This window comes from Filobasidium floriforme (assembly GCF_021052385.1).
Source record: "Filobasidium floriforme strain CBS 6241 chromosome Unknown HD553scaffold_3, whole genome shotgun sequence".
In the NCBI taxonomy this organism is placed as follows: domain Eukaryota; kingdom Fungi; phylum Basidiomycota; class Tremellomycetes; order Filobasidiales; family Filobasidiaceae; genus Filobasidium; species Filobasidium floriforme.
This window is the reverse complement of record NW_025763624.1, coordinates 579,370-606,228: the sequence shown is the minus strand read 5'-3', so window position 1 is coordinate 606,228 and position 26,859 is coordinate 579,370. Positions and strand designations below refer to the sequence as shown.

Here is a 26,859-nt window from a genome sequence, read left to right as displayed (position 1 = left end):
ATATGCGTAGCTGCGCAGTCGATCTACCCAAAGGCGTGAGGAGCATGAGGAGATTGGTAGCTGTATATCTGATCAGCTGAAGACTAGCTATAGACTAGATTGCTATATTGAATATTCTACCTCATCTCTCGAGGTCGACGTGCGCTCAGTTGCATCCGCGTATTTGCTTCCGTGACGGTCAAGTGCGAAGTGCGATTCAACTTTGTATGTCCGGGACTCACCCTCGGACCCATGACTACACTCTTCATTCACCTTGCAACACCTAAACTTGGAAGTGATCATATAAGTAGATGTCGTCTCTTTTGCAACACCTGCACGAACACGAAGCCAACGAACCGGCTTCGGCGGACAGACCGTCGATCTACGAGCTCCTGGCGACCGACGAGCTGAGAGACCTCGTCCAGCCTGCGTTTCGTTATGTCCTGGCCGTCAGTCCACGTCGCTTACCACACGTCGTTTGACAAGACTAGAGCTGATGATCTCACTATCATGGGGTAGTTCTTTGCTCAACGATATCCGAGGTATCTCTTGCGGCTCGTCAACCGGCATGAAGAGGTGTATGCCCTGTTCATGCTGCTCGTCGAGGGGTACCATCTTCGGAGATTGGGTTCGTATACCGTATTCCATCCTTCTAACAAAGATTCTAGTACTGAACATATCTGGTTCGATACATTCGATAGACTCGACGTTTGCCGATCAGTTCTATGGGATGAGGTACCGCTCCTCCTTGCCGGACCGTCCTTCCGCTCGGCCTTCATCGAGACAAAAAGCGCTCATCCTCGCCTTTATCGTGAGCCTTTTCCCGCTCCTGCCCGGCCTTCACCTCGTAGCATCGTCTTGTGATCTATCTGACCTGAACAAATACTTTTGACACAGGTCGGCATACCGTATGTCAAGGCAAAGATGAAGGACCTGTACGAACGGTTAGGGGGCGGGCTCGACCCGGAGATCGCAAGGGCAAGGCGAGAGAACGACCCTCGAGGCTCCGTAAGTAGCAGTCTCATCTTCTCTTCTCGGCTTGTTCAACTAATATCTTGTCACCGCTCTTGCACGCTGCAGATCATCTCCACTCGTTCTCGTTTGAAAAACCTTATCATGAAGCTCTTCAAGCTCATCTACCCTTACGCTGCTTTAGGATACGCGCTCCTAGAGGTCGGGTACGATGTCAACTATGCGTTTGCGGCGAGAGGGGAATGGAGGTGGTGGATGAAGTTTGTCAGAGTCAGTGGGATACGGGACGATGGGTCTTTAAGCGAGAGCGAGGTTAGTGCACGAGCATCAATAATCGCCGGGAAGTCAATCACTGAAATCCAATCCATCCGACATTATTAATCTACCAGCCCTCTTCGACAGCAACAACTTTGCTAGCCTCTTTACCTCGTCACGCCCTATCAAATCTCTTCCCGCTCACTCTCCTCGCCCTCAAATTCTCTCAATGGTGGTACTCGCCGAATTCGCCTAGGGCTTCACACGCCGAGGAGTCGAGTCCGGGGGATCGAGTCAGGGTCCCACCGCCAGGAATGCTCCGACCGGCTGAGAGAGGGTGGACGGGTTTGAACGAGAAGAGACGACGGACAGGGGCGGTGATACACGAGGAACAGAGCGAAGGGGAACAAGGGAAGGTTGAGGAAAAGCTGGATCGGGATTGGGACGATGATAGCATCTCTTCCTCCTCTTCCGAACCTTCCTTACCTTCCACACCGCCTGAATTCGTCGACGGATCAGAAGCTTCGACGGAGCGCAAGAAACCTCTGGCGTACGGACACTGCCCGATATGCGAAGAACCGTGGTCGAACCCCACAGCGTTGCCGACGGGGTACGTTGGGTGTTACCTCTGCCTGTACCGTTTCGTCGAGCGGGAAGGGGTGTGCCCGGTCACTGGAGGCGACCTGGCCGGGATGGGTGGGGTGGACAGTCTGAGGAAGGTGCTCATTTAGAAATCTCCGGGCAGACATAGGGTTGTATAATTTGTCGATAAACGCAATTTATTGTTATCGAGGATGGACAAGAGCCAATCAGCCAAGACCACCTTCAACGAGAGACATATATGCCGATAGAGAAGAAGTCGCTAGCCTGCCGAACTTGGACCTCGTCATACTAAAAAAGGATACAATGCGGTAAGACTTCCTGCCGTATATACAACCCCGACCGGGAATACAAGAATTGTCGTATGATTGTCGTTTCGTCCTCATATCATGGATATGTAACCAGACCCTCGTTTACTCTCTAATCGCAGATCGTACTCGACGATACTGCTCTCCGTGCCGGCGTATAGGAAGTCGCCCTTTTCATCGAAACATAGTCCAGCGATTCCTATCCGGCCTCGATCGGACGCCGTCCGGACGTGCGAGGGGTCTTCATTCCAGATCGTTTGTCCGAAAGTCGCCTTGAGTGGGATTCGGAGTGTGATCTGAGAATCAAACGTCCTGGCATCAGCGATGTGAATATGATCCGTCTCCTATAATGGGTCCATAATCACAGGTCAGCATTAAGGGCTGCGGATTGGCAGATCTGTGTTTGCTTACTTCGCTAAAGACCAGCAGCTCTCGCCCACTTCCCGCCGGGCTAAACTTGACCACCCGCGCAGGATCTCGACGACCAGGCGTATGCGACCCCGGACTGCCACCGAATCGACCTGGTGGCCTTGTCGATGTCGGCGAGACATAAGGGGTTGGCGAGTCTGGTTCGCTCGCGTTTCCCCAGTATAGATTGTCGGGGCTGTACCAGGTCGACCTGGACGACGTTCGGCTAGTATACAGTTTGGCGAGTGGGTGCGATGAACTGATAGTGGCAACGAACGGGGCGCGTGTCAATGCAAGGCTCTTTGCGGGTTCCCTTCGGAGGAAGCGTACCGATGGTCCCACACGGTCACCTGCCCATCCTGACTGGCAACAACGAACTTTCTTCCATCCGCACTCCAGGACGTCGAAAATCCTGCATCGCGGGACCCTTCGTACCTCGCAATCTTGTTGAACTCGCGGCCACCGCCTCGGATTTCGTATAGGAACACGTCGTTCGTGTCTCCTACTACCAGCATGGTGGTCCCGTCTGGCGATACCGAGGCTGCAAGACAACACAACTGGAACGTAAGCAGGGGAGACGTGACACCTCGTTGGGGTGCAGGAAACGACTAACCATGATTCACGGCCGTATCAAATTTAGTCCCGCCGATATTCGCCAATTTCTTCCTCGGCGCCTTGTTCTGGATCTCGCCCCACCTGAGTGGAGGAATCGCCTGCGTCTGACTCGTCGCGTTCCGGATGGCAAACAGTTTCACCGACATGTCATTGTTCGAGACCAACAACCTCGGTTCGTCCTCCCTGATCGGGGCGTGGGTGCTCTCGTACTCGATTATCGCTGAGCGAGAAGGCCGGGCGCGGGTCGGTCGGGGGTATGTTCCAGGCCAGGCAGATTCAGTGCCTTCCGGACCGTAGCGTTGTGCGATTCGGTCGTTGAACCCAGAATCGAAATGCCAAGGTTCCATTCCATGCCAAGGAGGCGGTGGCGATCGGTCGTCGCTCGTAGTCGGCATCCAGGCGTACCGTCGTGTACCCCCAGTTCTTACCGTCGAGGGCCCGGAAAACGTCTCGAGCGTGCGTCGACTTCCTCCTGGACCCTCGAAAGTGACCGTCCCCGTCGCCGACCCGCTGCCCGCCATCAACATTGCTTCGATCCTCCTCCTTGCTCCGGTACTGGCGCCGGTATTATTCCCGCCAGTGACCGGGGGCGGCGGTGAAAATCCACTCCGGATTGTAGCCGGAGGTGGGAAGATGGTATCGTATCCTTCCCAATCATGCTCCATATCATCATCCTCCGCTCCAAGGTCCCGATGACCCGTCGTAGTCGGTCCTATCGTGGTCCATCCGTCCCACTCTTGACCTTCTGACCCACTTCGAATCTGTCTTTCGGCAACTTGATCATCATCCGCTACTCTACCTCTTGTCCCAACAAATCCCCTCGATCGAGCCGTCGTCGTCGATGTCGATGTCGTCGCACGACCATACGTTCCGAATCTGGCATCCGAGACCGTGCCAGAGGACATGTACCTCGCTCCACCGTCATCTCCCTCGAAACGAGATCCTGCCCCGGTGCCAGTACCAAAGGGCACGGAGTTCGGATACGTCGCTACTCCCGAGCCATTAGATCCTGCCCCTGAGCCCATCCCATGGTTCCCCGCGCTTCGTCGACCGTAAAAGATGGCATCCCCGGACCCAGATCCAGATCCAAGTGGAACCCCAATGCCGTTCCCGTGAGATCCAGAAGGGGAAGACGGTCTGGTAGGCAACGGCGTGTTCCCTCGATAAGCGGGCAAGAGCAGGAACGAGTTGTTGATCGACGTGTTCGGTAGGGTCATGGTCATGCTCCAAGCCGATGCCGAATCTTCCCTCGATCTCCTCGTGCGAGGAGCAGGCCTGTCTAGCGTCGGAATAGGAGAGTAAGGACAAGAAGAGGAGCTGTCGCTCGGACCGGAAGTGGCGGGAGGAAGGGTAGTCAAATGCAACTCCCCATTCTGACCACCGCAGGCGAGGAGGGTGGAAGATGTCGTCAAGCAGTTGGGCGTGAAGAGGAGGTTCGAGTAGGCCTTGTACGTCCGCTACCGACCAGAAGAATGGTTGATATTGCGGATCAGCGTTAAATTTCCGCTTGCTTCCTCCTTGGCCGAAGCTAAAGCTCCACCTCGACACTGATTGAGACTCACCTTCGGAGCCCACTCCCCGACGACCGCTTTGCCCTCCCTCACCTGCTCGCCATATTCCCTCTCTCCCTCGAGATCAACCCGTAGTTCGGTAATTCCCTTGCCTTGGACATAGTACAACCTCCCCCTCTCTTTCGGACATACGAGCAGGTCCCGGAGTTGGGGATGGATAGTGGTTATCGACGCGGGGAGGACGTAGGTCGGGTAGATCGTCCCCGACGAGCTGGGCGACGATGGACCGGCGGAAGAGGAGTTGAGCGCGGCGGAAGGGTGAGTATGAGGTGAGATTAGACCTCGGAGCTCGGTATGTGCGTAAGGGTCGGTGCTCCTGCGAACAGATGGAACGAGGAGACAGGACGAGGACGACAAGAGAGGTTGATCGGGTTAGGCCGAAGCGAGTGCGACCTAGTGTCGCCCGAGAACCTACCTGGTCATCGTGAGACGTGTATCTCCAAGAGAAAACTCTCCTAGATCCTAGATGATGATGTCCCGGCGACGAGTAGTGTTGATTGATTGATCAATACGGTGCAAGGTTGTAGACAGGTCCGTTGATCCGTCGTCGATGACTGTCGCTCTCGCTTGATCCCACACTGGTACACTGACCGTGAGCCGTCGACCGGTGAGCTGGGATGACGAATCAGATCAAAGGGCGACCCAGGATCACGAGGAGATACGACCAGTCCTGGATCGATCGATGGCTAGGTTCAGGGATTATGAGGAGTACCGATGAGATGGAACTGTCATTATAATAATGACTAGCTGACTGGTAAAGTAGTCGGTCTTGTACTAGTAGTATCAGCCAGAGTCCAGAGGTTACGACATGTGATCGACGATGAGATCAGGTGAGGATCCACCATCACCAGTGCCATCATCGCATCAGCCTTCTTCAAACCAGCACCGCGGATATCTACTTGACCGTGACGCGGGTTTCGCGTTTCATCCTCATCGCGCTTCTTATGCTGAAGCTGAAGCTCGCTAGATGTATGGTGTAATGACTCCCCCCCTCCCGCCTCCTCACGTCCTATATACAGCCGCCACCGTTCACCCTATCGTCTTTTGGTCCCCCCCCCTTCTATCGGCAGACACGTTGCGCGGACGAGGCCTTGATTGTGACTTCGTCAAAGCTGTTTTGTTCTGCTCTGCAAGCTCAGCCCAGCTCGTGCACATAAGACTCTCCTGGACCTCCTAGCGGACTGGAATGTAAGCCTTCCCATCGAAGCTTGGTTGTACCGACCCTAGTCGAAATGAGTGTCGACATCGACAACAGCGAGGCTATACATCTCGGTCGAACCGGCATATTGAGGGTCTCGGGGGAATTCAAGGCGGGCTCGTTCACAAGACAAGACGGTGAGACGAGCATCAACCATCAACGACCTTCTTGGGTCGCGTGCAGGCCTTTCTGTTTGCTGTAATCTGATCGAACCTGGAAGCACTTCCGACCGACTTCTGACCAAGACTTGCAGTTGCGACGGCGACGATGTCACGCTCGGGATGACGGCCGAAACTTCGAAAGTGAGAAACGATCGAGCGGAGACCCCGGCCGTGACCGGAAGTAATTGAGAGTGGGGGCGGAAGTAAATCCGGCCGAGCAGTACCGAGTGGAGGGAGGGGGTTTCGTCATTCTCCCTCTCGAAAGAGGTTCAAGGTTGCTTGAATTGCTTTACATAGTTCAAAGCCCGTCCAGACGTCCAGAGAGCCAGAGACGTTCATTTACCATATTCCATCCCAACATTTCGCAGTCCCGTATCACCATACATGACCCAGCATAAACTGCCTGCCATCCACTGAACGACCTACCATCGACGATGCCAGTCCAAGACTCGAACCCCCAACCGGCCACCCTCTCCAAAGTTGCCCACCTCGAACACCCCTTCCAAAAGGGCAAGACGTGGGCTTACCAGGACGATCTACCTAAACTCCCGGTACCCAAGTTGGAGGACACATGTCGCAGGTATCTGAGGGCCTTGGAGGGGTTGCAGGTGTGTTACTTTTCTGCTTGCCCTTGTCGTTCAATAGGGTCACTTCTGGTGTGGTGAGCTGAACGCAAGGTCATTTCCTTTCCGGGAACCCGTTGACAGGACCACGATGAACACGAAAAGACGAAAAAGATCGTAGAAGCTTTCTTGCAACAGGAAGGACCGAAATGGCAGGAGAAATTGATAGCATATGACAAGACGGTGGATAGCTATATCGAGGAGTTCTGGTGTGAGTTAGAAGAGGCTCATATCGCAAGCCACAACGTGGCTCTGGGCGATAGGAAGAGTCACCGGTCGGCGTTGTCGTACGTTTGTTGACGAAAACCGAACGTGATCTGCCAACAGATGAGAGTTATTTGCAGTTTCAGGAGAGCGTCGTCTTGAGCTTGGTAAGCAGCTTCGTTTCGTCATGACCATGGCAAGATCCACTGTTGACCGAGCTTCCTCTTCCTCTTAGAATCCGTTCTTTGTCCTCTCGTACGCCATTAATACTGTGCTCGTTATCAAATCGCAAGAGCTAATTACCCCTTTTCACCGGGACAGGACGGACGTGACCCCGGCTCGCAATAACCAACTCACGCGAGCATCCACCCTCATCTACTCGTCCCTCTGTTTCATCCACGACCTCCACCAAGGCGTCCTCGAACCGGACACGATCCGTGGCAAGGGACTGGACATGTCACAATACACGAGGTTGTTCGCTACCAGCCGAGTGCCGACAGAGAGGGGTTGCAGAATTGAAAGACACGCGGGGAGTCAACATATCGTCGTACTTCGACGTGGACAATTCTGTGAGCAGGCTCTCGCATGACCATCCCGCGTGATACATCTTGCGATCGAAATCTGACGTCTCTTACTACGTGTGTTTAGACTGGTTCGATTGCCTTGATGCCGACTCCCGTCCTTGTCTGAGCGATAAAGAGATCCTCAAAAATCTCGAATCCATCGTCCTTGACGCCGACAAGACCTCTGTTCACGAGGTCGCTCAAAATGCCGTCGGTTTGTTGACCACCGAGAACAGGAAGATATGGAACGACCTCCGTAACAAGATCAGGAGTTCGAACGCCAACAACAAGGAATGCCTGAGCGTGGTAGATTCGGCGCTGTTTGTCGTCTGTTTGGACGATGCCGAGCCGCAGGATTTGGGCAGGCTTTGCGAGAACTTCTTGTGTGGGACTTATGAGATGAGTAATGGGGTACAGATCGGGACGTGTACGAATCGATGGTGAGCTTCCGGTCTGTTGTCTGGCTGTAGCTTCAAGGCAGACGAGCTGATACGGGGCAATGCATCACGATCTGGACAGGTATGACAAGCTGCAGATCATCGTCTGTGCCAACGGGGAGGCTGGGATCAACTTTGAACATACGGGCGTCGATGGGCATACCGTTTTGAGGTGAGTCGGGGTTCAAGATTCTAGTCAAGGACGGGTTGGCTGAGCGAATCTCACTTTGTTGTCCAATTAGGTACTGCGCAGGTGAGAGAACAGGAGGAAACGAAGCAGACAAGCAAGCGTAGCTGACTTGGCCCTGCAGATATATACACCGAGCTGGTTCTTTTGTACGCTAAGGTGAGTTTTCAGCGTACAGCGTCGGAGGGAAAGGGCTAAAGCGAGCATAATCCTATCAACAGTCCATCAACCCTTCCACGCCGTCCCTATTCAAGGCCAAGCTCTCGCCTCAGAGCAAGTTTTACAAGCCGAAACCCGACGAAAAGGTCGAGACGGACGAGGACCTCGAACTCGTCCCCAAGAAGCTCACCTGGAAGCTCTCCCCCGAGCTCAAGGCGGGAGTTCGGTTCGCCGAGACGAGGATCTCTGACTTGATCTGTCAGAACGATAGTCAGGCGCTCGAATTCAAGGGCTACGGCAAGACGTTTATCACCCGACATAGGTTCTCGCCCGATGCCTTTGTGCAGATGGCCTTCCAGGCGGCCTACTATGGACTATACGGTCGAGTGGAGAGTACGTACGAACCCGCCATGATGAAGGGTTTCCTTCACGGACGAACAGAGTCCATCAGGACTGTTCAGCCCGAGAGCGTACATTTCGTAAAGACGTTCTGTTCCGAAGGACCGACCCATGATGCCAAGATCAAGGCGCTCCGACAGGCCTGTAAGCGTCATACTGAGCTCACTCGCGAGTGCAGCCAGGGTCAAAGTCAGGATAGGCACCTATACGCCCTGTCATGCTTAATCCAAAGGGAGATAGAAGAGAGCAAGGAAAAGGGAGACGTCAAGATGCCCGAGCTGTTCACCGATCCGGGGTACAGCTTGTTGTCCACGTCGGTAATCTCGACCTCAAACTGTGGTAACCCTGCACTCAGAGTGAGTACAAAATCGGTCCGATGTAGTGGCCGCCGTGTCTGACCGAGTTTCCTATGCGAAACATTAGCTCTTCGGTTTCGGTCCTGTGACTCCGGAAGGTCACGGTATCGGCTACATTATCAAGGACGAAGGCATCTCAGTGTGAGCCACAACAGCCTCTGCATATACAGCCAAGGCAATATTTGCGTCTGACCCTCGCATCCATGCTGCAGTTGCGCTTCTTCGAAACACCTCCAGACCCGCCGATTCTTGGATACCCTCCAATCTTACCTGTACGAGATCCAGCGGGTCTTGATACAAAATTGGAAGGATAACAACCAGGCTTCGAGCTCGACATACGTCGATCACACCGGAACTTTGCGGGATACTAAGACGGACAAGGCGATCGAGGAACGGACGCACGAGGGTCAAGACAGTGCGGAAGATTCAATGCGTGAGTGTGCGATAATCCTCCGGAACATAAGACGAGTACTGATTCTTATCTCTTCGCAGTCAGCGGATTCGGCTTTTACGATGCAGGGATTGATGCCGTCAATACCCATCGAAGCCGAAAGCACCATGCAGTTGGTGAGTACCTCACGTATCTGTAAGCGCTCGGGCCTTCTATAAAGACGCTGACGTTGCTGCAATCCGACTTCAGGACGTACACTCCCCTCATCAGACTACTAGTTGGAACCCAATGCCATTGTCCATTCGGGATCAGGATTGTTATCGCGATCGTACTGTATATATAGGCATGTTTCATCTTGTATACAATTTCGTAGGGAAACAATTATCGTCATCAAATTCGTTTAGCCTTCCAAAGACTAAAGTAGTCGTTCCATTCGTGATCGACATAGTCGAGCAGGTAGTCGTCAATAGCACCTCCCTCTTCCTCTTCCTCCTCGTCTTCATCGTCGTCTGCCTTTTCCTCACGATCTTGTTCTGCTTCGGGCTCTGGTGTCCCTTCTTCTTCAAATGATTGGCCACGAATATCCCGATCAGTTAGGGTATGAGTCTGACCTTCATCAACGCCAAAGTCAGGAGCATCGAGCTCGACGTCGGCGTATGCAGCACGAGCAGCCTCGGCGTCTTCGTCATCTTCAGCTGCAGCTAGCGCTTCTTGGATGCGCTGGTGATTCGCAGCATCATCTTCATCCTGGGTTGAAAGGCCGTTGTTCTTGTCGAGAGTAGAGACTATATCTTCGCCTAGCATGTCTCGCAAGTCCGCTTTAGCAAGATAATCGGTCGAGAAGTCCCCTTCCTGCATGATGAGGTCGTCCAGTCGACGCTTTTGATTGGCCTTTTTCAACATGTTCTCCTCGACAGTCTGTGTGGAGTATCGATTAGCTAATATTTCTATCAATGCCCGAGTGGATACCTACGTGTGCTGTTACCAAGCGATATATATGGACTGCGTTTGATCGAGATCGTCAGTCGTGTACGTCAGAAAGCGACCGGGGCTTATCACTTACCCTCGCGCGTCTGGCCTATACGATGTGCTCGGTCCATCGCTTGCTTGTCCATGGCAGGGTTGAATTCATTGTCATAGACTATGATGATAGGTCATCAGCGAGATGTACAGTCGGTAATACTGGCGGATTTTTGCTCACAAATGACCGTATCCGCACCCGTCAAGCTGAAAAGGTAACACGGCAGCAAAGTTAGCGGCTGAAGGATAAATACCCCTTGTCTATCATAGCTTACTTGATTCCGACCCCTCCAGACCGAGTCGAAGCGATCAACGCAAAGATCTTAGAGGACGCATTGAAACGCTCTGTAACCAGGAGGCGATCTTCAACCTTGGTACTGCCGTCCAGTCGTGAGTATCGGTGTCCGTTATGGCTGAGGAATATTTCCAAAATGTCCAGCATTCTTGTCATCTGAGTGAAGATAAGCACACGGTGTCCGCCTGACTTCAAGTCCTTTAGCAGGGTATGAAGTGCCTGTAGTTTTCCGCAGTCGTGTTGAAGAAGCGAGCGATCCGGGAAAGCGATCTGAAGCTTGACTGCCATTGGGTGCAGGCTGTCGAATGATCGCGGTTGTCCTGCTAGACATTCTTTGGTTTGTCTTGGCAGCGAGAAACCAGCAAGATCGTTGGCTACAGCGACGGGTGTCATAGCGGCAAAACGGTCCAAGGCCATCTTGTTCTGGGCCAGTCTTCCAGGAAGTGATTGGAAGAGCCCACCTGGCAGATCGGTAGATGTCACTGCCCATTCAGACCATCGCGATTTGCCAAGTTGACGGACCGAAGAGAGTAGTTCTCGACTTAATGCTGGTGTTGTCGAACAACGACTGCGGTTGATGCTCTTTATGCGCCGCCATCTGTCAGCTAAAGCCGACGCATCGTGGTGCGCACGAAAGGCCTTCCATCCCGCGATTGTCCTGACGTCCTGATGAGGACTTAAAATTGCTGGCTGGATACTAGGCAGCAGGTCACTTGCATCTAGGCGGCTGCAGCTGGCTGTAGCCATGTCCGAGGCAGGCGCCCAGGTCGATATCACAAAGCCGTGTCCAATACGACTGTCGGCACTTGGCACGGGAAGAAGGCGGTTCAGGCGGGTGTAAACGGGCTCCTGCTCACCGGCAATGGACCGGTCCATAGAGAATGATGTCCGAATGGCGCGGACCTCGAAAAGATCTGGGTGGTTACAGACCTTGCGAAGCTGCATCAAACAGTTGGCAACACCCAGATAACCTCCAGTGGTCAAGCTCTCCCGAGTCGAAGTTCTCGACATGTACTCGTCGTACAAGTATCGTTGCCTCTTCGAAAGATCGCAGTAAATGACGTGTTCGAATTTCCCTGGAAGTTGTGTTTCGACTTCGGCTTTCAGACGCCGCAAGATGAACGGCCTCAAGATGAGGTGTAGCCGGTTCACGGTAGCTTGAGCTTCTTCCGACAAGGTTCCTCCTAGCTCGATCGCTTTCTCCATCGGGTCTAAGAGGAAACAATGGTCAGCTCATCTAGGATCGATCAATTGATCAGGTCAAAGTACTCACTCGAGAACCACTCATTGAATTCCTTGTGGTTCGCAAATCCGCCGTTATCCTCGTCGTCGACAAGACCCTGCGGCATCAAGAAGTACAATAGCGACCAGAGCTCCATGAGGTTATTCTGTAATGGTGTCCCTGTCAAGAGAAGTCTTCTCTCGGAGCGAAAACCAAGCAATGTTTGCCATCGCTGGGAGCGGAAATTTTTGATATTGTGGGCCTCATCGAGAATCAGGTATTCCCATTTTCTCCGCTTGAACTGGAATTGATCTGCAAGAACGATCTGGTAAGAGGTGATGAGCACCTCGAACGCATGTGGAGCCAGCCAGCCCTTCCTAAGCTCTTTTCTCTCCTGCTGGCTGCCATAATAGGTCAAAACCTTGAAACCGGGCAAGAACTTCTTGAACTCCATTTCCCAATTGAGGATAACGGAAGTCGGGACCACGATAAGATGCGGCCCCCATCGGCCGTGATCACAAGCTAGATGAGCCAGCAGGGCTATTGTCTGCAATGTCTTGCCGAGTCCCATCTCGTCCGCGAGAATAGCGTTTCGTCGCTCACGATATAGCTGAGCGAGCCATTCCAAACCAGCCGACTGATATGGACGGAGATTCGCTCGGATCAGAAAGGGTGTGCGCATCGACGGGTTGGCTTCTTCTTCTTGGGGAGAGACATCCGATGAGCCATTTGAGGTAACGTCGTCTTCGGACATGCTTCCGGCGTCATCCAACGACTCGACTTCATCCATGTTCTCGTCGGCAGAAAGTGCTCCCGGTTGGTGATTAGACGTGACTGCCGCTGGGTTGGCGCCGTAACCATATTTGGCCATCAGCTCTTCCAGAGGCAAGTCTGCATCCGCCAACAGACCCGCGTCTTCCTCGTCATCGGAATCCATGACAGCTTCCTCTTCCTCCATCTCGACATCCATTATGTGGTCTTCGTCCGAGACGTCCTCAGCGGCAAATTCTACGTCACTGATGTCCGGGTCTTCTGAAGGACCACCAACATGCGAGGCGGCCTTGTAGGTGACCCGAGACCGCCTTGGTCGAAGAGGGATTTCACCACTTCCCTGCAGCGACTCGCCCACGTTGTTTCCGTCTGGTGAACTGGCCTGATGCAAAGGTGTGGTCTGGCTGTCCCCACTCAACCCTGCCCCCTTCAAGTCACGGCTAGCATTACTTTCTCCTCCTTCTGACCGGGGACGACCAGTATTGGCTGGATCTTCCCTTTCTGATGGACCGAATCTGTGTGCCTCCAGCTGCTCCTGTTCCTCCTCTTCTTCTTCCCTTGCGTCGTCCTCTCCGCCGTCACCTATCCTTTCCGCTTCGGACTTTGCTTCGGTCCCCAATTCGCCTGCATCAAGCTGATTCTCTGCTTCCTCTTCTTTCTCCTCTTCGTCTTCGTCTTCGTCTTCCTCCTCCTCCTGATCTAGGTCCTCATCGGAACCTTCCACAAGCTCATCCCCTTCACTCATCGATTCATCCGGTGTCTGCGGATTCCCTAACAGATTTCGGCTCCTCTCCAAGATCGACTGCAGATGCTCCTTGCCCACCCGCTCCTGTTCAGCTTTTTCGGCTGCCAAACGTTTCGCGCGGACCACATTGACGGCGAGCTGCCACTTCGCCTTGACGGCTTTCACGAGTTCTCGCATCACCTGTTTTCGTCGTCTCTCCTCCATTTTTTCGGTGATGTCGTCCTTGTTCAATTCTCTTTCCCAGTAGATCTGAATCGCTCGGGCGATCTTTCGAGAGTTGGCCGTGCGGACCTTCCAGTCAACCAGCATGGCATTCCTCACTTGGGTCACATGACCGAGGAGATGATCCTTATGGTCTGGCAACCGCTTTGGTTCGGGAAACGCCTTCATCGCACTGATGGTCATCTTTTTGGATGTTCTATCCGTTCTCGCGGCCTCTTTCTCCCCTTCGCCTTCTTCCTCCGAATCCGAGTCTTCTTCCAGCTGTCCAAGCATTCTCCCATGCTTTCGAAACAGTCGTATTCGTTCCCTTGTCTTGGCCGTCGAGTTGATTTGATGTCTGAGAGCATTCTCGTCCACGTCGTTCTCTTCGAGCATAGTGTAGGATCGTAAGTACTGTTCCACCGATTCCCCGAAACGCAGGTCCGGCTCCACATTCTGTTCTGGGCAAGTGAGGCGGAAGGCGGCTGTTGATACCAATAAAGGCGAAGGAGACCGTTCTTCGACCTGACCTCGCATTCGTTTGCCCTTACGTTGCGATGTTGAGGATGCGGGCTCAGCTTTTCGTTTCGCACCCTTCCTAGATGCTGCAACTTGCGGTTGTATTTCCTCGACGTCTTCTAAAGGCTCGCTAGTCTGGGCGGTTGACTTTCCTTTTCTGCTCGACCCCTTCGCAGGCGTGATCGTTATAGGTACGGTATCGGTCCGGTTAAGGCTGTTCGCTATCTTGCGGGACCGATTAGACCCCGACGGCGCCACCTCGATGATCTCGACGCTGCCTTTGTTTTGCTCAGTCTTGACGACTTCCGACTTCTTTGCGCTAGCCGGTGTCGGGTGCGGTGGAGGAGCAGCAGGTAACCGTCTTCGCGAAGCTCGACCGGGACCGAGCAGATGGCCATGCTTCAGGTATAGATCGTATTCCCGTGCATACTGCATGTATTATCATTCAATCGTTCAGTCATTAAGCTGGGATATCGGAAGGGAATAGTTCACTTACCCTCTCATAATCCTGGCCTCGTTCGTGTTTCACGATCTGTTTGTGGAACACGTTTAGCTACCCGATTCTCACAGCCGTATTTGAGCTAGGAACATGAGCATTACAGCTGGATCGAACCCTGTTATCATGGTGACGAAGGTTTCCATGTGATAACGTTCTCTGACCTGTATTCAGGACCATATTAACAGTTGCTTCAGGCTCAGATGTCCCTTCGAAACGGTATGACCTACCAGGTCATCGTGTTGGTCGAGTATCCTAGCTAGTTCGGCTTCCTTCTCCCTGAGCAGCTGGTCCCGGTCAACAGGCTCTGAGGCTGAGATTCCTGGATCTTTCGCCATTGCCGACTAACAAGTCCTCTGAAATCAGTCGAGGAGCACTTTCTATGTATTCAGCTATAGCCTCGTGATTCCATTCCGGACAGATCAGTAGCTCAATAGGATACCTCGACAATTTGGAAAATCTCGCCGAGTCCCTTGGGCTGCTCTGCTCGCTCGCGCCAGCCGGAACGCGTCGATCGCGTAAGATGCAGAGTACAGTACTCGTACAGGCTGTCGAGGGCAGCATGCTCAAGGTCGAAACGTGTAAACTCGTCGTGAATCGATGCTAGATGATACAAAGGGAAGACATGCAGATGCAGCGGTTCGTTGATACGCAAGGGCATTCTACTTTCACGAGGGAAATGATGATCGTAATGCTATGGATAATGTCGTGGTGTCGTAAAGTGGCAGGGGTATGGGTTTCTGAGGCGCGGTGGTAGAGGATGTGTCGCCATGGATCGAGAGTGCGCTTTCGTCTTTGTGTACTGGGCTGTCCGTTCCTTCCCCTTCTCTATGTGTTGCGAGCCTTCGCTGCATACGTGGCTTTGATGCGCTTGATTGCGTCGGTCCTGTAGCCCAACAGGCCTTTACGTTTGATACCGGCCATGACGACCTCTTGGCCGTAGCCAGCTGTCACCAAGTCCTGTTTGTGTCCTGAAAATTCAAGATGGTCACATTTAAAGTTGAGTGTCCGGCATGGATATGATAGAACCCGCTATCTCTACGCACGGAGGTGAAACGACATGTCCTTCGGAGCCAAGGCGACTTCGTCCTTTGACCGCGCTCGGCTCGCTAGACAAGCTCCTCGCAGATTGTCCCCATAGAAATCCTCGGCGAGCCCGGCAAACAACTAAATGAAATAATCATGGACATAAAATTGACACGTCTCATTAGTCTGCGTGCATTCTTACAAGCACGAATGAACTTCGGATGGTCTTCAGTCGGAACGCGCCTTTTCCATGCTATCGTCCATCGATCCACCCGTAACGTCCATGGCCAGCTCTTTGACTTGTTCAGACAGGATCTGCTTGGAGCTCTTGGGCGGCGCGACGTAGCACCATTTTTCGACGCCACGCTCGAGCTCGATAGTCCAAGGTGTGTTGGTCCGACGGCACAGATCCTTGACAGCGTCCATCGACGGATTCTTGCCGTTGTTGGCCTCTTTGTACTTTTGCAATTCTCGAGGCAAGCTTTCCAGGGTCACGCGGGCCGTCTGTGTAGGCTGTTGATTAGGCCCAGGAGGAGCCGGCTGCTTGAATCCGGCTCCCTGTTGTTGCCCCTGTCCCGCCTTCTGCTGCTGTTGTTGCAACTGTTGCTGCTGATCGTACTGTACCTGCTGCTTTTGTCGTATCTGGTCTTCCTCGGCTCTCCGAGTCAAGACGTGCTGCCTGACCCATTTTCGTATATCCCTTCGTTCCTGTGAGATCGTCCTGGCTTGATCTTCGTTCAAGCCCATGTAAAAGTCGACCATGCTCTTGTTCAACGTGGATGGGTTGAGATGCGGGGGCATCGGTCTGATATTCTGAAGCCACGCATAAGGATTGCTCGCGTTCGAGTTGGGGCCAGTGTTCGCGTTCGAGTTGGAGTTGGAGTTCTGGTTAGCAGGCTGGTTAGGATTAGTCTGGGTCTGACCTGCGGGTCTCGGATTCGACGGAGGTCTCGCGACAGGAGCCGCAGCAGAAGCAGCAGGTCGAGCTTGTTGATTCGGGTTCTGTCCAGGGGCGCCAGCGGGGGTTTGGGCCGAGGCAGGTGCACCCTGCTTAGGTGATTGTTGCTTCGGTTGCGGTTTGGCCTTTTCGACAGGCGCAGGTGCCGCTCGAACGGGAGGCAGATTGAGATTAGGCAATGGAGGCGGGTTCTTGGCTAGGATGTCCGCCGCGGCCGTGTTCGGATTCTGGCTCGCAGATACAGACGGACCGGCAGGAGGCAAAGGTGCTGGAGATGCACTGCCGCTCGCACTTCCAGGAGCGCTGCCGTTCCCTGCCGATGGGTTGGGCTTCTTTTGAGCTGCATGGTTCCAGATCCTGGTCCAAGCTGGTTTAGCTTCGGGAACCTGTAGCGAGATACAGGAGATCGCATATCAATTTCGTTCGTGTCGCTACCTTTCAGCCTGATAATGATCGCCCGCTTAGCCCTACCTCGTCAAACCAAGCCTGACGCTCTGGCGTCGGACAATCAAGTCAGCTTTTGCGCCCGTTTCAAATCATCACGTGTGATAGATGCCTACCAGCCTCGCTCAGTTGAAACACTTGAGCCCACGAATACTTTCCACCAGGGGCCATAACGGGCGGCCTCGTCCCCGCCTGTCCAGGCTGACTCGGCGCCTCGCTCGACGGCCTACTCGGCACAGGCGTGGATACAGCCGAGGTCTTGGCGGTGGGTTGTGCGGGAGCCGGGGCGGGAGAAGCCGCGTTCGTAGCTGGAGGTGCAACTGGAGGTCGGACTTGTTGAGGTGCAGCCTTGGGTTTAGGTTTGGGCTGAGGTCTATTGCCAGCAGGCTGAGGAGTTTGTGCTTGCTGAACCGGGGGACGAGGAGGGGCTTGTTGCATTGGAGTACCTGATGCAGGTGGACGGACTCCAGGAGCTACTGGTGGGCGGACCATCCCGGGTGTAGGGTTCCTCGTAACAGCCTGGCCAGCCTGAGGAGGCCTAGCTTGAGGGTTCGCCATCGCCGGCCTGGGTTGGTCATTAGGAGTCCCCCCGGCCGAACTGGCCGAATTGGCAGCAGGCCGAGGGGTCTTGCTTACCTCGAGCTGGAGTGCTTCTAGCTCAGGAGGAAGCTTGATGTCCGGATTGAGCCCTGCAGGCAGGTTGATAAAGGGATCAGGTAGTCCTTTCGAGAGGAGGTGCGCGGTGGCCTGTTTGCGGTGCTTCCCGATGATCAATCGCAGCTGTCGGTTCCGCGGAGAGGATATCGCATGTCGTGATGAGCCTTCCGGGATATACGTACGGATCTTGTGTGCAACAGGACTTACCTGGAGGGTGGTACCCAGGGCGATCTTACCAGCCCGAACCTGTGCGATCAGGCTGGGAAGCGACTCGTACAAGGCGATGTGTTGAGGCACCGAACCGGCCGCTGTTTTAGGCGGAACAGGAGTGCTTGTCATCGTACGTCGAGTCGTATGTCGCTGAGTAGAACGATCCCCAAGGGCGTATGTATTTGGACGATATCTGCCAGGTAGTTGACTCGAATTGGGCCGTCAAACGTGCATGTTATGGGGACGTCAAGAGGGATGAATCACCGATCCCTCGGGCGTGTTCAGTCACGTGATTGCCACCCTTTGACTCCGAGGGAGAGGGAGAGAGAGGGCATCGAGGCATTCAACTTTGTCAACTCCTCTCGTCTCGATCATATAACCACAATCCTGACTAATTTCAGAGTCGTGTATCCACGGTTCCGCCTGCAATTTGAGATCTCCCTCTCTCGGTTGACATAGTAGCTCGGCTATGCTTCCCTCAGCCGCTCTCTTCAGCAGGTCCGCATGGAAAGGCAAGTCTGTTCGTCACTTTGTAACCTCGAGCTACTACTAACCTGCTCGTCATGGGACACCCTTCAACCACTACAGGACCCTTCTTCACCGCCTTTCCCAACCTCGGAGATGCCTTGAAGAACAACACCCCGATCTTTACCAAGAGCCGAGCGTCTACGATCTTGCCATCGTTCGTCGGCCTCAGGTTCATGGTGCACAACGGCAAGGACTATATCCCCGTGGCCGTCACGGACGAGATGGTCGGACACAAGTTGGGAGAGTTTTCGCAGACAAGAAAGAGGTTCAGTTATCGGTGAGTCACAAACATTCATAGAGAATGCAGGCCCAAGTCTCGTTGTGATGCTGATGTCTGGTCATGTCGACTTGAATACAGACAAACCAAGAACCGTTAATCCTCCCACCCAGCTCTGGTCACGCATCTTTCCTGCCAGGATATACCGTTGTATAGTTATCACCATCACATTACACACAAGCTCCAGCTCATATGTCCGTCATGCTCCGCCTCTGTTGCAAAGCAAAGAAAGAAGGCCAGCCGCGCTCGGAACGTCCACTCGTATCACCGACACTGAGAGGGACGTCAGTCCAAGGAAGCGAATGAACCTCATTTTCTGTGCCTAGCATAATGGACGGGCGCGGGCCGTCGTGTGTAATAGGACGGCTGCGATGCATCTCGATCTACACAGTCTTCGATCCTAAGCACTCTATTCGGTCTAAAGATGGGCAATGGGCCTATGACTTGTCCCGTGCAGCGTTGAAGATCTCACTCGAGGATGATTCTCTCAACCCGATCGGTTATTACCCGAACCTCGAGCGAGCGGACATGTGGGAAAGCTTAACTATTCGTTGGGCATACTACCACAATCGTTGGATAACCATCTTGCCAATCAAGTTGTGATTCAGAGGGACATCTACGATGCAATCGCAGAAATGGCCGAAACGTTCATCCAATTTGACGTGGGCGAGCAGGAGTATCCGACTCCCACGCTCAACGATGAAAAGATGCGATTGATCGTTGCACGCTTGACAGAAGCCTTGACCGGGATCAAAGACGGAACTTCTGTGCTATCTGTCGATCCTATGCCAGACGACTGGGTACAGGCCACCTTTGTGAACCGTCCGGATGTCGAGGGGCAAAAAGCCCTCCAGTACATGGCATCAGCGATCCGAAACGCGACCGACAAGTGGCGGATGAGCAACGAAGATCTATACAGGCGTAAAATGTACGTGGCACGTTTGATTCCTGCTCTGTTTGCGTACATTGCATTCGGGAGTGCGCGTGACAGAACAAACGCTGTCGCAGTTCCAGCCCAGGCTGGAGATCAGGCCAATGACGATCAGGCTGAAGCCCAGTCCATACCTCAAGCCGAAGCCTGCGAAGAGCCAAGGAAATTCAAATTCGTACACTGGCAACCAAAGAACTCAAAAATTGATATCGTGGAGAAGCTATACGCTCACACATGTGATTGAGCATTCAGGGATGTCTGAATCCCGTATGTAATTCACCCGGTAACCCGGATCGACAATATTTTCTGGTGAAGCTGTATTTCCTCAAAGCTCTATGTTGTCGGAATTGGATATTGTCAGCGTTGTAGAGCTTTCCAACCCAGTAGGGACTGTCTTCCCAGCCGGATATCAATGATCAGCTTGTCAGACCCAAAATCCAAGTAACTCGATGGTCGCAAGGTCGTCGATTATCGGCAGTACATGATATGTGCCCTTCCAAGTTCAGGCCCTTTATTTTAATGTACTTGGCCGTCAACAGCTCACAAGAATCCGATCCGATGACAGGTTCCATGTACTTGACGAGGTCGATCGCAAATATCGAAAAAAATGTTCTCTCGATGCGTCAATCAATACGTTGACCGAGGATGGGCCGGGGTGACTCTTCTGGGTTACCTGTGATGGTATGTACTGGAAGGCGTGCTTGCCCAGACGGTTGATATATGACTAGCTTTTTATCGACCGTCGCTGTTCTGAACATCTTCGGCAACTCGTCTGGTTTCTTTATTCAGGAAAGGATGTCAATCTTCTCCGTTTTCTTCGCTTTCTCAACCTCGCTACACCAGTAGTGTGTCGTCATCGTCCCGCAACTATCGTGGCAGCATCCGTATCGAAGAAGCAGCTGCATAAATACACCTTCACAGCCCCATCATTGAACGCCTAGACTTCAATGAGACTACTGAATCTGCAGGGGAGACTCACATTGATCAGAAATCGGTCACCTTCCTACACAACAGCCGTACTATGGGCTGTTGAAGCCTTCATGTTGCGGGGTTAGTAGGATGCACTTCATGCGACCTTGCTGATTCGCAAAAGAGACGCGGAAGCAAACCTCGTGTTTCAGCAAGAGTAGCGCTCAGTGGTATGTCGAGAAGCTTGAATAAAGGGGCTCTTGCTCGACTCTTAATCCAGATCAAAGCGCTTGGTACTATAGCAGCTACTGAGCGCTACTCTTGCTGTGTGGGCGGAGTGCAGAGGGAAGTGAGCCAGATCGATTGCGGAATGATGACTAGACCCTGTATCTTGGCCTTGTCTCGAGAATTCGATAAGCGTGAGTAAGGTGTGGAATGCCCAGCTTCAAAGCGCAACACAGATAACAACTTAAATTGGCTGCGCTTGACAGCCAACAGGGACAAAGGAAGGCTGCGAGTCGAGATAGATATAAGAGAGAAACGCAAACCGCCGAGGCAGTAACATGCTCGAAACCCCTTTCCAGGCCAGTCACAACTGATTCTGATTATATTGCCAAAGGAAAATCAGCTTGCACATACAGATATCTCAACATTCATATCATTCTCATCAACTAACATGCAATCGCAAGTGAAGATGTGAGCGGATTCTGGGACCCGTTTACTGGCAGTTCGATGATGGGACAGTGGTAGAAAGCTCGATAGAGGCTTTCAGGAACGCTTCTCGATAGTACTAGTACGAAAACTTGTCATCATTAGCATGTCGAAAATTTCCGCCGACGTACCAGTATCCTACAGAATGTAGTACAAACGGAATGTGAAAGTCGAGCATGAGATGTTCTGTCTCCGTTACAGTATATCGTCTGCACCTTTTGAGATGTATAGACAGGCATGTCAGGGTTGTCATCGCCACTTTTGAGTTTTAGATTATGCTGTGTCGGAACCGGCGTAATGATACGCTAGGGACCTGTAGGTATCTGGACCTTGTCTACGATGTAGTCACTGTGTGGCTTGATCGGTCAACCGAGCTAGCGTGAGCGAGGCTTACCAGCTTGATAGCAATCTTCTTACTGAAAACCAATCGTGTTGTAGGGATACTTCAGGCTAGCCGCTTTGAGCGCGGGGTCAAGTCAGAATTGTCGGGTCGAGATCGTTCGTCTGGAGGTTAAGTCCATTCCAGTTCACCTTGTCATTATATAAAAGGGCAGATACAACCATAACAGGCAGAGATCACAATTGGCACGACTCATTAAACTCCTGTCCTTACGACGACCTTTTTCTGTCCCGAGAACCTGATGACATCTCGCTTCTCCAGTACGTAAAGACATCGCTCCAGGGCGTGCTGAGTGTAACCCTGCTGCTGGACAAACTCCCTGACGAGGCTTTGGTAACTCGTTGTCCATCCGATGGGCAATCTTCGCCTGAGCTCCTTTTCGATCTTGTCAATCTCGTCGTTCAGCTCGCCTCGCGATAGACCGTCGACCGACCCGGCCGAGACGGCGTCCATAGTGCTGAACTTGAATAGTCGGATGGACTCTTCCACGTGATGCGGCAAAACGGCGGGGGACAGGGTGATCTTGGCGAGCGATTCCGAAATCCGGATAATGGCCTCCAGCTGACGAACAGTGATTGGGATCGAACTTCGCTCGTCGTTGTCGCGTTCGACCTGTTGGACCTGTTTCCGCAAGCCGACAAAGTGGCTACTAAGCAGCTCGGAAGCTTCGGGCGATAGACGAGGGGCACATCGTCTATAAGCAAGAAGAAGCCTTTCAGCAAGGGTCATGTACCGAAGGCAGTCAAATACACTCACGCCTTGCAGAAGGAAACATATCGCTTCATCTTGTCGATATCAATCTCTCCCACCGCTTCTGCCTCATTTTGTCGGTTCATATGAATGTTCATGACGTGCTTGGCAATGGTCTGCGGGAGGGAATGTCGTTAGTCAGCTACGTATGAAAACATGACCCGGTGATGAAAGCCAACTTGCCCTATCTCGCATCTCGTTATGCTCGTCTTTGACGATAAAGATCATATCAAAACGGGATAGAATGGTGGTTTGGAAATCGATGTTCTGCGGAAATCAAGTATCAGTTCACCCGGACGATACGGCCTTTCAAGAACTCGACGTACCTCTCCGGGAGTTTTCATATCATCATATCGTCCGAACACGGGGTTAGCCGCGGCCAGCACACTCGTCCTCGAGTTCAGAATGGTTGTGATTCCCGCCTTTGCGATCGAAATGGTCTGCTGCTCCATCGCCTCATGGATTGCCACTCGATCCTCATCTCGCATTTTGTCGAACTCGTCGATACAGACGACACCCCCGTCGGCGAGCACCATCGCACCTCCCTCCAAATAGAACTCTCTCTGGGGAAAGCGATCACATGAGGTTTAAGCCTTTGGACCTGAAGGCAGTACTCAAGTCGACTACTTACGGTGTTGACGTCTCGCTGCACGGAAGCGGTAAGACCAGCCGCCGACGAACCCTTTCCGGAGGTGTACACCGAGATTGGCGAGACCTGCAGATGACTCATTGCCGATATAAGTGACAAGCTTTGCTTTTGTGCCGCGCCTCCGCTTGACTCACCTTTTCCACGAATTTCAAAAGCTGACTTTTGGCAGTACCAGGATCACCGAGGAGCAATACGTTGATATCCCCTCGCAACCTCATCCCGTCTGGCAAGATCTTCTTGCTCCCTCCGAACAGCAGGCACGTGATCGCCTTCTTGATGTCTGTGGAGTCACGTTGTCAACAAAGGCAAGCGGTATCCTCATCTCAAGATCTAGGCTCACCCAAACTCCCGAAAATACTCGGCGCTACGCTTCGAGCGAACCTCTCGTACAGATCATCACTCCTGCTCAGCCTCAAGAACTCTTCCTCCTCGGCCGGTGTAAAGTTCTTCAGCCCTCCGCCTCCAGCAGCCAATGAAGTATCCAGCTCGAGACCCAAGATCCTGACGTAGGGTTGTCGGAGGGCAGGAGCACCCGAGGTGGTCTTGTTCTTTGCGGGTGCGTACGTCGAATAAATACCTGTAACGATGACCCTAGATCCCGGTACGACCTGACCCGTCAAGTATCTGCGGTTGTTGTTTGCCTTTCAGTCAAACTGTTCTTGTCGACATAATCGAACACGTGCGACCTACCGCTCAGCGTGCAAGACCATGTGCCTAGGCAGTTCTCCGACGGGTACCATGTCGGGAGCTTCTTGCAGCTTGATTGATTGGGCGTCTACGAAGCGACACTTGTCGTGTACGACCACATACGGGTCGAGCGGGCACGAGTTCTTCCCATCCTGGTCGAGGCTATTAGACCCATTGCCAAGTGGTCATCAGTATCAAGAATCGAGAATGACCGGTACCACCAGAGCTCGGACGACGCACGCGTCACATCGCCGGGGCAGACTACGATCCGTTCCAACACCACCACCTGGTTGGTTCAGCATCCTCGTGCTTCGACACCCTTTACATTGCAAGAACAAGGTCGTCGCTCGGGAAGAGAGTTGCGAGGCGTTGATGACGATCCCGGGCAGTCGGACGAGCTTCGTCAGAGTGTTGGCCTGCGACGCGGCACGTCAGAAACCGCGGCCAAGTCCTGCCGGCTGCGAACCAGAGAAACCGTGACTCACGGTCAGTTCCCGGAACTGCAACATGTTCTGCCCACTCCTGATCGTGACCTGCACATCGGGAATCTCCATCTCTCCCAGATCCCCGGCTACTCCATTCGCGCCGAGATTACCATTTGAGGCGCCTCCATAAGCGTTAGCAGAGTTTTCCTCGGTATTACCGTTGTTCGTGGCACCGTCCCGGGGGATAGTTGTGTTGGCTGTGCGGTTCGCTGAACGTGAGAGGGGATGGAGAATTTGACGTGATAGGCGGAGGAGAGCGGACTCGAGCTAGACGGCACGGACGAAGGGCAATGGAGATATCAGCGCAACTGCCTACCACTCGTTCAATGCTCTCGCGAACTCACAAGAGGGATACATTCGCCCGGTCGTTCCATTAGTAATTGCCCCAGCTCCTCGTTGAACAACAACAGGTCGTTGAGGTCCACATCCAGCGTGTGTTTACCGAGCAACAACAAGCTTCTCAGTCGATCACTAGCATCCAAGCCAAACGTCTGTTTAGTCAAGCCTTTGCTACACCTTGCCCTTCAAGGCCAGGTTCGGCCGCAAGCACAATGTCGAGCTTACCGGTAAACAAACTCCCCGCCAACCCTGAAACCGTGCAAGAACTCCCAAAACGCCTTTTCAATCTGGGCCGGAGAGTCCGGGGAGCGAGAAGAAGAGTCTCCGGGCAAGACTTGGACGCTGTAGACTCGATTACTTTCCTGTTGGGTTACGATTGTAGATTCATGATCGGAACGTGATGCGTGTTCAAGAAGGATGCCAGGGCAAATCAGTCCGGGTTGAGGGGGAGTGATCGTAGAAAGGGGACAAGCATGAACTTGCCATTGTGAGATGTATCCTTGTGGTTTATGTGTCAAGACAGCTACGCTGGCGAAACTAGATGGCAGGCAGCAACAAGGTCGATCTTGACATCAACAACTCTCTCTCTCCCTCTTGGACATCGCAAACAAACGCGAACTAAATGAAATCGCGTCCCCCCTCCCATGCACAGGAGCGCGTTCGACGGTTCCCTCAGAGTCTCGGGTTCAGCCAGCCTGCGTGGGAAAAAGCAGTGCAAGCAACGCAAGCAAGCAAGGACATGGGTTGACATCGTGGTTCGTAAGTCGTAAAGGGGTCGTTATACATCTCGACAGAAGGGCAGCAGACAGACACATTATGGACAGACGGAGATCCGTCTACTCGTCGATATCCCTTCCCTCGACCTCTTCCATCCCTTCCCTGCCCCACTTGTCCTCGCTGAAAAACTGATCCTGGCCCGCACGCGCCATCATCTCCTCTTCGTCCACCATGTCGTCGTAACCCGCGTACCCTGAGGCATTGGTTGGATGTTCGTCCACAGTCTGTCCAAAGTTGGCCTCGGAATCGTCGGCAGGGAGGAGGTGAGATTCGATGAGGTCGAGAAGTTCCTGCCGTTGTGCCTCATCCGGGAGTCGGTCGTCCACCTCGTCCACACTCTGTCAGCACACGCATAGGCATACAGTGAAATCCGTAAGTAAATCTGCGTCTTTGCTTCCCGATGTCGTCGTTGTCAACGCACCAACCACAATTCGACCTGACTCTTTGGAGGACAGTTGACGATCTGCAATGTCTCGGCCTTGGTCAACTGGTAAGGATGAAGCTGATGTACGAGTTCTTGGATCAATTGAGGCGTCTGACGGCGGGTGACGGTAAGTTTGCTGTCGGTTAGGTATTTCGTGGTCTGGTCTCGGTCACATGCGATGAAGAAGAAAATTCTCGAATTCGTCAGTTAGTCGTTCGGTCTCCTGCACAAATAAGAGACGCGGCAGGAAGACGTGGTACTGACCCCATCGGTAATGTACCTCAGAGCGTCCGGAACCGGCCTCACAGCATTGTACTGCTCATTATCCTTCAACCTCTTCAGGACGCTCTCGTGATCCAGTGGTCCTCCGCTCATCATATCGTCTTCGTCGCCCAAATCCGAATCCAAATCCAAATCGTTGTCGAGTTCAGGTGAGAGGAGCGGTTCAGGCCGTTGAGGCTCTGGGGGTAAAGCTACCGCCTGGGCTTTTTTCGCTCCTCGTTTCTTGGGTACGCTGGCAGCCGCAGCCTGAAGCTTCTCGCACTCCTCCTCCCACTTCTTGTACTCCTTTTTATACTCCTTCTCACTCGCCTCCGCCTTTTTGCGTCTGACTTCTTGTCGCTTTTTGAACCTATCTATCCTCCTTCTCTCTTTGACCCGTATCAATCTGTCTATCTCGGGCTCGACCTCGTCCTCATACGTTGGCACGTCGGGAGGCTGACCAGATTTCCCACGTTCCCGCCATATTTGACGAGAGATGTTGTATTTACGACAGGTGGAGATGTAGTCGAGATCGGTTTGTAGGGTTTGGAGATGGGTCAGGACTTCGAGGTTTGTGAGAACGCCTGCTCTGGCCTTGAGGACCTGTTGGCGCGAGGCAAGGCAGAGGTGGGGCTGAGTGAATGCCAAGCGCTCATAGACGAAGAGTCAGCTCACCTTCATGATTGTAGAACCTTACCACAGCACGATGCCTTCGTCAAGGACCGTTAACCTGCGTCGATAGCTGGGGTCAGTGGATGGTCCAGTCCATGGTCGATTGAAG

At 53.1% G+C, this 26,859-nt stretch overlaps 8 protein-coding genes across 8 annotated transcripts; 3 read left to right on the top strand and 5 right to left on the bottom strand.

Moving 5' to 3' along the window:
* Positions 1-259: 259 nt before the first annotated feature.
* On the top strand, positions 260-1,931 carry HD553DRAFT_280695 (Pex12 amino terminal region-domain-containing protein; the record flags this gene model as incomplete). Its single annotated transcript, XM_046178110.1, has 7 exons — positions 260-428; positions 499-607; positions 681-790; positions 877-987; positions 1,060-1,263; positions 1,341-1,543; positions 1,661-1,931. Coding segments are annotated over exons 1-7 (1,146 nt in total), but the record flags the coding sequence as incomplete, so codon positions are not given.
* A 131-nt stretch (positions 1,932-2,062) lies between these two features.
* On the bottom strand, positions 2,063-5,232 carry HD553DRAFT_157006 (WD40-repeat-containing domain protein). The gene is made up of 6 exons (XM_046176794.1): positions 5,124-5,232; positions 4,700-5,024; positions 3,136-4,594; positions 2,853-3,063; positions 2,526-2,781; positions 2,063-2,458 (listed from the first exon to the last, which is right to left on the bottom strand). Exons 1-6 carry the CDS (start codon positions 5,129-5,131, stop codon positions 2,189-2,191), a joined length of 2,529 nt encoding a protein of 842 aa, XP_046039207.1. The 5' UTR covers positions 5,132-5,232; the 3' UTR covers positions 2,063-2,188.
* Positions 5,233-6,387: 1,155 nt separating this feature from the next.
* Positions 6,388-9,732, top strand: HD553DRAFT_305293 (acyltransferase ChoActase/COT/CPT). The gene is made up of 14 exons (XM_046179138.1): positions 6,388-6,675; positions 6,775-6,901; positions 7,018-7,061; positions 7,130-7,149; positions 7,216-7,463; positions 7,543-7,897; positions 7,977-8,066; positions 8,137-8,147; positions 8,206-8,240; positions 8,303-8,995; positions 9,063-9,136; positions 9,208-9,428; positions 9,488-9,562; positions 9,636-9,732. The coding sequence occupies exons 1-14, from the start codon at positions 6,502-6,504 to the stop codon at positions 9,662-9,664; spliced, it is 2,196 nt and encodes a 731-aa protein (XP_046039206.1). The 5' UTR covers positions 6,388-6,501; the 3' UTR covers positions 9,665-9,732.
* Positions 9,691-14,499, bottom strand: HD553DRAFT_156930 (SNF2 family N-terminal domain-containing protein). Its single transcript, XM_046176793.1, has 7 exons — positions 14,257-14,499; positions 11,975-14,186; positions 10,682-11,912; positions 10,588-10,613; positions 10,450-10,527; positions 10,360-10,388; positions 9,691-10,304 (listed from the first exon to the last, which is right to left on the bottom strand). The coding sequence occupies exons 2-7, from the start codon at positions 14,175-14,177 to the stop codon at positions 9,777-9,779; spliced, it is 4,095 nt and encodes a 1,364-aa protein (XP_046039205.1). The 5' UTR covers positions 14,178-14,186; positions 14,257-14,499; the 3' UTR covers positions 9,691-9,776.
* A 2,547-nt stretch (positions 14,500-17,046) lies between these two features.
* On the bottom strand, positions 17,047-18,141 carry HD553DRAFT_156923 (uncharacterized protein). The gene is made up of 3 exons (XM_046176792.1): positions 17,948-18,141; positions 17,200-17,863; positions 17,047-17,133 (listed from the first exon to the last, which is right to left on the bottom strand). The coding sequence occupies exons 1-3, from the start codon at positions 18,077-18,079 to the stop codon at positions 17,078-17,080; spliced, it is 852 nt and encodes a 283-aa protein (XP_046039204.1). The 5' UTR covers positions 18,080-18,141; the 3' UTR covers positions 17,047-17,077.
* Positions 18,142-18,419: 278 nt separating this feature from the next.
* HD553DRAFT_327858 (uncharacterized protein) lies at positions 18,420-18,759 on the top strand (the record flags this gene model as incomplete). The annotated part of the gene is made up of 2 exons (XM_046181839.1): positions 18,420-18,462; positions 18,539-18,759. The coding sequence occupies 2 exons, from the start codon at positions 18,420-18,422 to the stop codon at positions 18,757-18,759; spliced, it is 264 nt and encodes an 87-aa protein (XP_046039203.1).
* A 3,067-nt stretch (positions 18,760-21,826) lies between these two features.
* Positions 21,827-25,172, bottom strand: HD553DRAFT_347944 (MCM2/3/5 family-domain-containing protein). The gene is made up of 13 exons (XM_046183339.1): positions 25,100-25,172; positions 24,842-24,978; positions 24,622-24,748; positions 24,278-24,544; positions 24,033-24,208; positions 23,796-23,954; positions 23,446-23,729; positions 23,240-23,385; positions 23,088-23,171; positions 22,783-23,019; positions 22,640-22,723; positions 22,463-22,572; positions 21,827-22,400 (listed from the first exon to the last, which is right to left on the bottom strand). The coding sequence occupies exons 1-13, from the start codon at positions 25,100-25,102 to the stop codon at positions 21,902-21,904; spliced, it is 2,313 nt and encodes a 770-aa protein (XP_046039202.1). The 5' UTR covers positions 25,103-25,172; the 3' UTR covers positions 21,827-21,901.
* A 176-nt stretch (positions 25,173-25,348) lies between these two features.
* On the bottom strand, positions 25,349-26,840 carry HD553DRAFT_305282 (uncharacterized protein). Its single transcript, XM_046179137.1, has 4 exons — positions 26,754-26,840; positions 26,082-26,681; positions 25,815-25,976; positions 25,349-25,731 (listed from the first exon to the last, which is right to left on the bottom strand). The coding sequence occupies exons 1-4, from the start codon at positions 26,757-26,759 to the stop codon at positions 25,453-25,455; spliced, it is 1,047 nt and encodes a 348-aa protein (XP_046039201.1). The 5' UTR covers positions 26,760-26,840; the 3' UTR covers positions 25,349-25,452.
* Between the last annotated feature and the right edge of the window lie 19 nt (positions 26,841-26,859).

What these genes read in the sequence shown, in the direction of transcription:
- HD553DRAFT_347944 (XM_046183339.1), bottom strand. An exon ending in CTGCCCCGGCGATGTGACGC is followed by an intron (nt 23,955 to 24,032) that starts GTGCGTCGTCCG and finishes TGGGTCTAATAG; the next exon opens with CCTCGACCAGGATGGGAAGA. An exon ending in GAGTATTTTCGGGAGTTTGG is followed by an intron (nt 23,386 to 23,445) that starts GTGAGCCTAGAT and finishes GTGACTCCACAG; the next exon opens with ACATCAAGAAGGCGATCACG.
- HD553DRAFT_156923 (XM_046176792.1), bottom strand. Translation starts at nt 18,079, where the DNA reads ATGACAAGCACTCCTGTTCCGCCTAAAACAGCGGCCGGTTCGGTGCCT. An exon ending in CCCTGGGTACCACCCTCCAG is followed by an intron (nt 17,864 to 17,947) that starts GTAAGTCCTGTT and finishes CGGAACCGACAG; the next exon opens with CTGCGATTGATCATCGGGAA. An exon ending in GTTTCAACTGAGCGAGGCTG is followed by an intron (nt 17,134 to 17,199) that starts GTAGGCATCTAT and finishes GTCCGACGCCAG; the next exon opens with AGCGTCAGGCTTGGTTTGAC.
- HD553DRAFT_156930 (XM_046176793.1), bottom strand. Translation starts at nt 14,177, where the DNA reads ATGCGAGGTCAGGTCGAAGAACGGTCTCCTTCGCCTTTATTGGTATCA. An exon ending in ATTCAATGAGTGGTTCTCGA is followed by an intron (nt 11,913 to 11,974) that starts GTGAGTACTTTG and finishes GTTTCCTCTTAG; the next exon opens with ACCCGATGGAGAAAGCGATC. An exon ending in TCTGGAGGGGTCGGAATCAA is followed by an intron (nt 10,614 to 10,681) that starts GTAAGCTATGAT and finishes TTACCTTTTCAG; the next exon opens with CTTGACGGGTGCGGATACGG.
- HD553DRAFT_305293 (XM_046179138.1), top strand. Translation starts at nt 6,502, where the DNA reads ATGCCAGTCCAAGACTCGAACCCCCAACCGGCCACCCTCTCCAAAGTT. An exon ending in ACTTCGACGTGGACAATTCT is followed by an intron (nt 7,464 to 7,542) that starts GTGAGCAGGCTC and finishes ACGTGTGTTTAG; the next exon opens with ACTGGTTCGATTGCCTTGAT. An exon ending in GTGGTAACCCTGCACTCAGA is followed by an intron (nt 8,996 to 9,062) that starts GTGAGTACAAAA and finishes GCGAAACATTAG; the next exon opens with CTCTTCGGTTTCGGTCCTGT.
- HD553DRAFT_305282 (XM_046179137.1), bottom strand. An exon ending in TGAGGTACATTACCGATGGG is followed by an intron (nt 25,977 to 26,081) that starts GTCAGTACCACG and finishes GACCGAGACCAG; the next exon opens with ACCACGAAATACCTAACCGA. An exon ending in GTCAGGTCGAATTGTGGTTG is followed by an intron (nt 25,732 to 25,814) that starts GTGCGTTGACAA and finishes GTGTGCTGACAG; the next exon opens with AGTGTGGACGAGGTGGACGA.
- HD553DRAFT_157006 (XM_046176794.1), bottom strand. An exon ending in GTGACCGTGTGGGACCATCG is followed by an intron (nt 2,782 to 2,852) that starts GTACGCTTCCTC and finishes TGCCACTATCAG; the next exon opens with TTCATCGCACCCACTCGCCA. An exon ending in AGCTGCTGGTCTTTAGCGAA is followed by an intron (nt 2,459 to 2,525) that starts GTAAGCAAACAC and finishes GACCCATTATAG; the next exon opens with GAGACGGATCATATTCACAT.